This window comes from Plasmodium gallinaceum, assembly GCF_900005855.1.
Source record: "Plasmodium gallinaceum strain 8A genome assembly, contig: PGAL8A_v1_61, whole genome shotgun sequence".
NCBI lineage: Eukaryota > Apicomplexa > Aconoidasida > Haemosporida > Plasmodiidae > Plasmodium > Plasmodium gallinaceum.
Window position 1 is genome coordinate 318,945 of NW_021628220.1, and position 10,567 is coordinate 329,511.

The window sequence follows — 10,567 nt, forward strand, 5'->3', positions numbered from 1 at the left end:
AAAAAAAAAAAAAAAAAAAAAAAAAAAAAAACAAACAAAACATAATATTTATACTTTTTTTAATTGAACAAATAAAAATCATATATAAATATATATATATATATATATATATATTTCATCAATAAAATATTAAAAAACGTTCATTCACCAACATCTAAATGATTTAATACAAATTATGAATTATTTGAAAATTTGCAAAAATTTAATTTTATTTTAAAAAATATATTTTTCTGAAAAAAATGATATTTTTTGTAATTAATCGTTTGAAAAAAAATGGTTTTTCTTTTTATAAGAGTTTTCATATTTATTTACATCTTGGTTATAATTACCATCATGTAAATATTTGTTTTGAATTTTATAACTTTTTTTAAAAAGCATTGGGTCTTTTTTTTTTAAATGAATATTACTGATATGCTTAAAACTTTTTATATTTGTATAATTATCATTTTTCATTTTTTTGTTTATATCTTCTCTGTTTTGACTGCTTTTGTTGGAATAATAATTTTTAAAATTTTTATTTATAAGTTTTCTATTAGGATATATATGAAAATTATCATTTTTTTTGTTGTAATTATAGTTAATATATTTTTCTTCATTTTCAAAATTATCTTTGTGCTTATTTTTTTTATAATGGAAATCTTCATCAATATCATCTATATATTTATAATCATTTTCTTTACAACGATAACTTTTTATATCTGTGTTTTTTTCAAGATTTTGTTTTTCATATCTATGATTGAAATCAGAGTTTTTTTTTTCGTACATATTAAAATCGAAATCTTTTTTTTCATAATCACTATTAAGATTTTTTTTATCGTGCTTATTATTTCCTAAATTATTATTTTCTACTTTATCATTATTAAGAATACACTCAGTTTTATTAGATGTAATTTCATTATTAATAAGAAGTTCCTTGTTTTCATAATTCGTCTTATGATCATCATTATTACCATTCAAAATAATATCCTTTGTTTTTTCACTATTGCTAATTTCGTTTAGCACATTTTCCTTTTTTTCTTTATCATTTTTGTGAAAAGTATTTTCGTCTTTTATATTATGGTCATTTTGATTCTCAGTGTTATAATCTTTTAATAGATAGTTATTAGAATCATCTTTTATATTTTTTATAATACTCTTGTCATTTTTTAAGACATTTTTTGCAGTAAATTTGTTTTCAAAATTTTTATCATTTTTCACTTCATATTTTTCTTCATTCTTATAATAATATTTATTTTCATATTTATCATATTTATTTTCATATTTATAATATTTATTTTCATATTTATTTTCACGTCTATATTTACTTTCATTCTTATATTTATTTTCATTTTTATCATAATGATCATGTTTATTTTCATATTGATCATATTTATTTTCATATTTATCATATTTACTTTCATACTTATCATATTTATTTTCATATTTATCAAACTTACTTTCATATTTATTATACTTATTTTCATATTTATCATATTTCGATTCATACATACCATACTTGTTATCATATTTATTATATTTATTTGCATATTCATATTTATCATCAAATCTATCATATTTAGTGTAATACTTATCTTCATATTTATCATCGTTTTTATATTTGTTATGTTTTTCTTTATATTTTTTATCATTTTCATATTTATCTTCATCTTCTACATTATTATGCTTAAATATTTTCAATTTTTCAGAAATATTGTTAGCTCTTTCTTTTAATATATTTTTGTCACCATTTGCATTCTTATCATCTTTGAAATATGTTTTATTATGGTAAGACAGATTACTAAATTTTCTCTTAGTATATTCATTCTTATTATCTTTATAATCATAAAACTTATATTTTTTAAAATATCTATGGTCATAATCATTTTGATCTTCTTTATTTTGATTTTTAAATTTCTTCTCACTTAAATAATTAACTTTTGATTTAAGTGAGTAATATTTATTGCTTTCATTATTTTTATTATTTCTACTATAATCAATATCATTATATGAATAATTTTTATCAACATTTTTTATTTTACGATTAGGCAAGTTGTTATCTTCATATTTAGACATATTTGAATATTCATACATTTTCTCTTTTTTTAATTTATAATTTTTTTTTTCATCTTCACTACTACTACTATATCTCATATCTGTTCTGTATTTATTATTGTCTTTATTAAAAATTTTTTTGTAAAATTGATCGTTTTTACATGCATTTTTTTTTTTATTTCTTTTTTCCAAAAAATATTCACTTGAATCACTTTCATTTTTTTTGTAATCTTTTTCTGACTTGCAATTTATTTTATCTATATATTCTTTAAAATAATATTTTTCATAATTTTTACTTATGCTTCTTTCTTCATTTTTTATTTTTATATTATTTCTACTACTGCTTTTGTTTTTATCTTTTTTTTTGTAACTTTCTTTTCTAATATGTATTCTTGAATTAAATAAATTACTTTTGTTTTTTTTTTCTTTCATAAACAAATCATTATTTTTCAAAAATTCGTGTTTTTTTTCTTTTTTATATTCATCTTTTTTTCTTTCCTTTTCTACATCATCTATTTTTAAAAACGACTTTTTCCTTAAATCCTTAATAAAATTATATGCATTTTTATCGCAAATATCTTTCTTACTTTTTTTAAAATTAATTCCATGTATATAATCGAAAGAATCACTATAATAATGTTCATTCATTTCTTTTATTTTTGTATTTATTTTAAATGTGTCATCAAAATTTTTCATTTCATTTATTTTACTATTAGATTCATTTAAATTTATATTTTTGTCTAATGATAAATTATCTATTACATTAATATCTATATCACTGAAGGTTCTTCTTTCTATTAGTTTATATTTTTTTTTTTTCATAATTGATAATTTTTTGTGAATTGATTGATTAAAAATATCACATGTCTCTTTTGAATTATGAGTATCATCTTTTTCAGAAATAGCAATAAGGTTTATTTTTTTTGTTTCAAATTTATTTTCCATATTGTTTTCATTATCATCACAATCAGTTTTGCTGTTAATTTCTTTTTGATCACTATTTAAATAATCTATTTTATTTTTGTTATTATAAAATTTCATATTAGAGCCATCTTGAGAATGTTGAGAACTATTATTTATTTCTTCCTTGATTTTTCCTACTTGTTCTTTTTTCTTTAAGTTGCATAATTCATTATTAAAAGTAGTATTTACTAATTCCTCTTGTATGCTATTCTCATTTTTCTCATAATGTTCAATATTTTTAACATTCTCACAACTTTCATTTCTTTCAATTTTTTTTTTTTTTTTTTTTTTTAATTCATAAGAGAATTTTGTATTTTGAGAACTTTCTTCACAATAATCTTTACTATTCATTTTTTCATACTTTATATATTTACTTATTTTAGTTTTACTGAAATCATCATTTTGATTATCACTTTTATTTCCTTCTTCACTTTCAATTTTATTATTGATATTACTTTCTTTATTTTTTATTAGAGGAGTATGATTAGAGATAAAAGAACCATTTTCTATTTCATTCAAATTTTCTATAACTTGATTTGATTCACTTTTTATTGATTCATTCACATCTATAAATTTATTCTGTTCATTTATTACATGAATATTTTCTATATTTACTTTTTTTGAATCAATTATTGCTTCTTTGATTTTTTTCTTTTTCTTTTTTTCATTAACTTTTACTTTATCTTCACTAGTAGTTACATTCTTTGATTTTTTTTCTTTAAGCTCCTTATCAATCAGTATCTTTGTTTTTATTTTTTTATTTTTTTTTCCATTGTTTATTTTTTTTTTAGAAAAATCTTCATTAAAAACTGATTCGTTATTTAATTCATTCTTTTCAGTATTTTTTGTTGTATTTATATAATTTTTTTTTTTTTTTTTTTTTTTAAAGGTTTTCAGTAATGTTTTTTTTGATTTAGTTTCTTTTTTCTTATTATTGATTATACTCTCGGTTAATGTTTTAGTTTTTTTTTTATTCATACTTAATTTTTTATCATTTTTGTTTTTTGTTTCACAAATGTTTAAGGAAGATTGAAATTTTTCAATATTATCTTTCATTTTCTTATATGTTCTATTAATACTTTCATTTAAGCTTTGATTCATATAATTAAATCCTTTTATGTTTGCATCTTTTTCTGATATGTTACTATTGCTATTAAGAAAAATATCATTATTGCAATTAATAATATTATTATTCACATTATCATTTTTACTAATGTTGGTATCTATATTATTTATTTTACTTTTACTGTTTCCTAATTTGTTTTTTTTTAAATCCTTTGTATTTTCTGATAGTTCATTACTTACTTTTTTATATTTCTTTACTATAGATGATTGCTCTTGAAAATCTATTTCAATATTATGAAATTTATTTTCATTCAATTTTTTTAATTTTAATTTTTTCTTGTCGGTTCTTTTATAATTATCTACATCATTATTATTTTCTAATGCTAATGTGTTATTTGTTATATCTGTATTAATTTTGTTATATTCTTCTTTTTCTTTATCTGTGTATATATGTTTTTTTTCATCTTGTATATTAATATATTTTTTAAATTTATATTTTAGTTGAGGTATTTGATATTTTAAATTATTATTAAATATGCTTATTTCATTAATCATTTTTTTAAAATCGTAATTAAAAACAGTTGTACCTATTTTTTTTATTTTATTAGAATTACTGTTATCAATTTCATTAAAATTAATATTATTTGCATAATTAAAATATATAGTACTTTCAACTTCATTTTGGATATCTTTATTAATATCATCATGACTTTTTTTGCATTTATTGTTGTTTTCTTCATTATTATAAAAAAAAATACTTTTTTTATTTATTTCATCAACATTATAAGCTAAAGAAACTCCTTTAGAATAAATAATTACACGATTACTTAATATATGTTTTTTTAAATTCTTTGCATTTAATATAGTCATCTTTATTTTACTATTTTCACATTTTTCATTCTTATTTATTATATTATTTATATTTCCTTTTGCGTTAGTACTTAATTGATTAATTCTATTTTTAATTAATTCTTTGATACTATTTTTATTTTCATTATAATCCATATTAAATGTTATATATTCATTATATTCCTTTTGTCCTTTCTTATTTTCCTTATCGAAACTTTTTTTATCATTATTTGATAAACTTCCATTGTTTATATTTGCTATATCCAACTGTGATTTAAAATTTTTAATTTTATTTTCATAGTTTTTTCTATTATTATGTGAATTATTTTTAATATTTTTTTTAAAATTAGTTTCATTTTTTGTACTATTTTTATTTGAAAGCAGTGGATATTTTAAAGCATTTTTTTGTATATTGGTTAAATTATTTTTATTATTATTATTATTATTATTTAAAGGTATATTTTCATTTTTATTAATTGAATTACTATAATTACTTTTATCATTAACTTCTTTTGTTGGAAACTTTAATAATTTATCAAAAGAGTCATTAGAAGAATTATTAAAAGTATTATCATTTAAAATAGAATTATTATTAGATATAGTTCTAATCATTTTTTTTTGATGATTTTTATTTAAATCATTATTATGATTCTTTCCATTTAAATAACTTTTTATTTTAATAAAATCATCTATTAGTAATTTATCAAAATTATTTTTTAAAAAATCAAGATTTTCTTTTTTTAATTTAATATTATTATTATTATTATCATCATTATTATTGCTGTCGTTATTATTATAATAATTATCTTCTGTTAATTGCATATCATAAATGCTCAAATTATTTTTGTCATATGAAATATTCATTTGAGTATTTATATTGTTATTCAAAAAATTAAAATTAGGATCATTTTGATTAATATTACTTAGAGATCTACTTTTATATGTTTTTTTTTTATTTTTTGTGGTATTTAAATTATAATTTTCCATTAATTCTTGAAAATTTTCTTGTGAAGATAAATTATAATATAAATTCGAATGATCTAATGACTTACTTAATATGTTTGATTCTTTGTTAAAATTATTGTTATAATAATAATTCTTGTCTTCTTGTTGCCCTTTTAAATTGTTAATATACTTAAAATTTGAAAGGTTCGATTGAATATATTTTGTGTCATCATTTGAAATAGAAAAATTTAAATTTCTTTCTAATTTTTCATTATTACTATTACAACATAAATAATTTGAAATTAGTTCATTATCATCCTCATTATTGGAATATTTCTTAACACTTTTATCATTAATATAAGAATTGTCAAATATATTATCGTTTTCTTCATTATTATTATTATTTTCATTTTTATAATTATTATCATTTATTCTATCATGCATTAATATATCAATATTATTAATACTAATTTTATTATCCATCTCGTAATTATTTGTTTTATTAAAAAATATTTCATTATTTACCTTTTCATTAATAATATTACCTTTATATTTTTCGTTTTTCATCCTACTTAATATATCACGTATGTTTTTATTATCATTATTATTATCACTATTATTATCATTAGAATTTTCCCTTTCATAATCATTATCATTATTCATACCATCTTTGTAACTAATGAAAGATGTATTTAAATTGTTAAAGTGGTTCACAAAATGAAAGTTATTTTCTAAATTATAATCATCTATATTTTTATTTTCTAAATTCGGGATATCTCTCATAAAATTATATAGATAAGAGATTTTAATTTCATTTTCATATTTCATTTTCTTTTTATTAATTTGATCCTTACTTTTTCCACTTAATTCTAGATGTGAACTATACATATTAACATTGCTATTATAATCATCATCATCATCATCATGATCATCTTTATTATCATCTGGATAGTAAAATTTTATATCATTTTGAATATTTTTATAAAAATAATTTAAACGTTGTGTTAATTTATTTTGCTTCATTTTATATTCACAATTACAGTTAATTTTTTTTCTGTGTTCTTTTGTTAAAAAACTATCTGATAAATAATTTTTTTCTCTACAATTTTCAGAAATATTTGTAATATTCATATTACATGAATTTGATCTTTTTACTTTAATAAAATTACATGAATCGCAAGAATTATTATCATATAAATTCCTATTTTCTGAGTTCAAATCTCTTAAAATTTCATTATTATTCTCAATGTAATCATAATTAAATTTCGGTAAAGAATGAAACATTTTATAATAATTCCCATTATTTAAATAATAATTTAATTTAGTATTTTTTAATATATCCCAATAGTTATTATCTTCTTCAGTACTCATATTCTTGTTGTTTATTTCTTTTTCTATTATGTTATCATCATTTTCTTTTATATAATTATTTTTATGAACTTTATCGGAAGAGGAATTTTTTGATATATTCAAAGAATTCGAAAGAAAATTTTTCTCATGGGATGTTGAAGTAGAAACTGAAAAATTATTAAATGATGTTTCATTTTTACTCCATTTTTTTTTATGATTCACTATATCTTTATTACTACAAATTTCATCATCATTATTCCCATAATTATGTAATAACAGTTGATTATTTTCATAATTTATAGATGGTATATAATTATTCTTTATTGGAGTATTTAAGAAATTGATTGATAAATTATGAGATTCGTTTTTTTTAAAAGATAAGAAGTTTTCATTTAAAGTATCATCATTTATTATACTATCACTTAATGTATAGTTATTATATACACCGTTTTCATAAGCATTTATATTTGAAATATCTTTGTTCAAAAAATTTTTATTGTCATCATTTGATATAATGATATTACTACTATCATATAATTTGCTAGAATCATTATTATTAGTTATACATTTGTTATTTTTATTTAGTTTAAATTTTGTATCATTATTATTTTTATTTGGATTCTTCGTAACATTGTTTAAAAAATTTTTTACAATATTTTTTTTTTCATTTTTTTCCTTTTTTTGGTTAATCAAATTGTAAGAATGTAAATTTTTATTATCAACATTTTGTAAATTTTTATTATTTACATCTTGTAAATTTTTATTTTCTGTATTTTCTAAATTATTATTTTCTTCAATATATATTTCTTCTTCTATATCACAATTATTATAATTACTCCAAAAGTTTAAAAAACAGTACCATTTATCTGGTAACAAATTAATATTAATATGTTGATCTAATTTTCTCCATTTTTTACAAAGTTCACATTGTACCCAATTTACTACATTATTAGCAGTGTTATTATTTATTGAATTATTATTTATATTATTATTAATACAATATTTGCTATTTAAATTATTACTTGTATTATTATTATTATTATCATTAATTATATCATTTTTATCAATATAATCAATATCATTATTATTATGGTCATAAATTCCTTTATTATTTTGATTTTTTCTTAAATCAGAATATATTTTAGACATAATTATATTATTTTCTAATAATTTATTTTTTAAAAAATCATTATTCCATATATTCTCATTTTTTTTATTTAAATTATAATTTGAATCATCATTATAATATAAAATGTTTTCATTATTAATATTTTTATAATTTTGTATATTATTATAGTTTTCATTTTTTACATTTTTCATTTCTTTGTCTTTTTTCTTTTTCCTTTTTTTTATTATTTTTATTTGTTGCTCTATGTCACTTTTTTTTTTTTTTTTTTTTTTTTTTTTAAAACTTTTGCTTTTTTTCGATATATTAAACATATTTATAGAATTATTATTTTCTTTTTTTTTTTTCCTTTCTTTTTTTTGAATAATACTTTGTTTTTCTTCTATATCTTTTCTATTTTTTTCATTTATTTTTTTATTAAACTTATCAGATTTGATGTAATGAAGATATGAAGAATGAAATGGTAATGTATTATTTGTCTTTTTATAGTTTCTACTTTTTCTTATATAACTTTTTATATATATATCTGTATCACTCATATATTTTTTACATTTATATAAATCACCTTTTCTTTTTTCATATATATCTCCATCACTATTACTTTTTTCATATATGCTTAAATCATTTTTTCTTATAGTATATAAATTAATATAACTGTTATTCTCTTTATGTAACTTATTATCATCACTATTATTTTTCCGCTTCTTTTCTTCGACTAATTTTTTTATCATATTACGATTCTTATAAGTATCTTGTATATTGTATTCAGAATTATTATTAAAAATAGTATCTGAAAAGTAATTCATATTATTTATGCTTAGATGATTTTTATTTTCTTCTTTTTTAACATTTTTTTTTAAAAAATTTACATTCTTTTTTTCATTTCCTTTTTTGGTTTTTTTTTTTTCATTTAGTAACATATCTATATCATTGCTGATTTTTTTTTTTTTTTTTTTTTTTTTTTTTTCTTTTCATTTTTTTCTTCGTTTTCTTCTTTTTTTGTTGAATAATTATTACTAAATTGAGAAATCAACTGATTAGTATTTAAAAAATTATTATTTTCTGAACTTTCATTCATTTTTTCTTTGGTTTTATATTCATTTAAATTATTCGTTTTATTATCAAGAATTTCTCTATATAGAATATTCTTATCATTTTCTAAATAAACATTATTTTTTATTTGATGTTTTACTAATTTATTTGAAAAATTAAAATTATTAACATCTGAATTAGTAAAACTAGTTAATTTTTTATCGTTTGATTCTTTTGAATAATTATTATTATTATCACCATCATCATTATTATCGTTAATTATATCATTGTAATTATTATTACCAGCAGTGGTAGAATTATTATTACTATTATTACTTATCTTATTATTACCAGAAGTAGTAGAATTATTATTACTATTATTATTATTATCAGTATGATTAATTATATCATTGTAATTATTATTATTATTATTATTATGTTTATCATATGACTGGATATTATCATTGAAATCATTAATAATATTATTTTGTTGATAATTTTTATTAAAATCATAATTATAAGTAACAACTTCTTCTTCTATATCACAAGAGTTATATTTTTTATCATTATTTAAATTGCAATACCACACTTTCGGTAAGCTATCCATATTTATATTTGATGGTAATTTTCTCCATTTTTCACATAAATCACATTGTACCCAATTATCCTTTTCATGAATATATAAGTCTGTATTAACATTATTTTCTATATTTGTTTTATTATCATTGTTTTGATAATTTATATTATCTTCATTACTTAAATTATTCCATTTAATTTCAACATTCTCAGTATTATTTATTTTATTTTTATTATTTGAGCTGTTCAAACTATTTATATCTAAATTTATTTTAGGATATTTCTTTTTTGCACTCTTTCTTTTTAAGGAATTAATTTTTGTATACAAAGATTTCTCATTTTCTTCATTTATATTTTTTCTTATTACCATAATTTTAGAATAACGAATAAAAAAAAATATATATAATTTACTATAATTCTTTTTATTAAGGCCTTTTATAATTTTATTTTGTCATTAATTTGTAATTTATATAAAAATGATCAATATGATAAAAAACTATTATAAGAAACTTACTGTAAAATTTTTACATTTATATCTCTTAATATTAAAAAGTACCTTATTTTTCTTTTTTTTTTTTCTTTTTTTTTTTTTTCTTTTTTTTTTTTTTTTTTTTTTTTTTTTTTTTTTTT

General features: G+C 17.3%; 1 protein-coding gene across 1 annotated transcript; it reads right to left on the bottom strand.

Moving 5' to 3' along the window:
- Positions 1 to 255: 255 nt before the first annotated feature.
- Positions 256 to 10,307, bottom strand: PGAL8A_00093500 (zinc finger protein, putative; the record flags this gene model as incomplete). The annotated part of the gene is made up of 2 exons (XM_028671943.1): positions 256 to 9,119; positions 9,347 to 10,307. 2 exons carry the CDS (start codon positions 10,305 to 10,307, stop codon positions 256 to 258), a joined length of 9,825 nt encoding a protein of 3,274 aa, XP_028526053.1.
- Between the last annotated feature and the right edge of the window lie 260 nt (positions 10,308 to 10,567).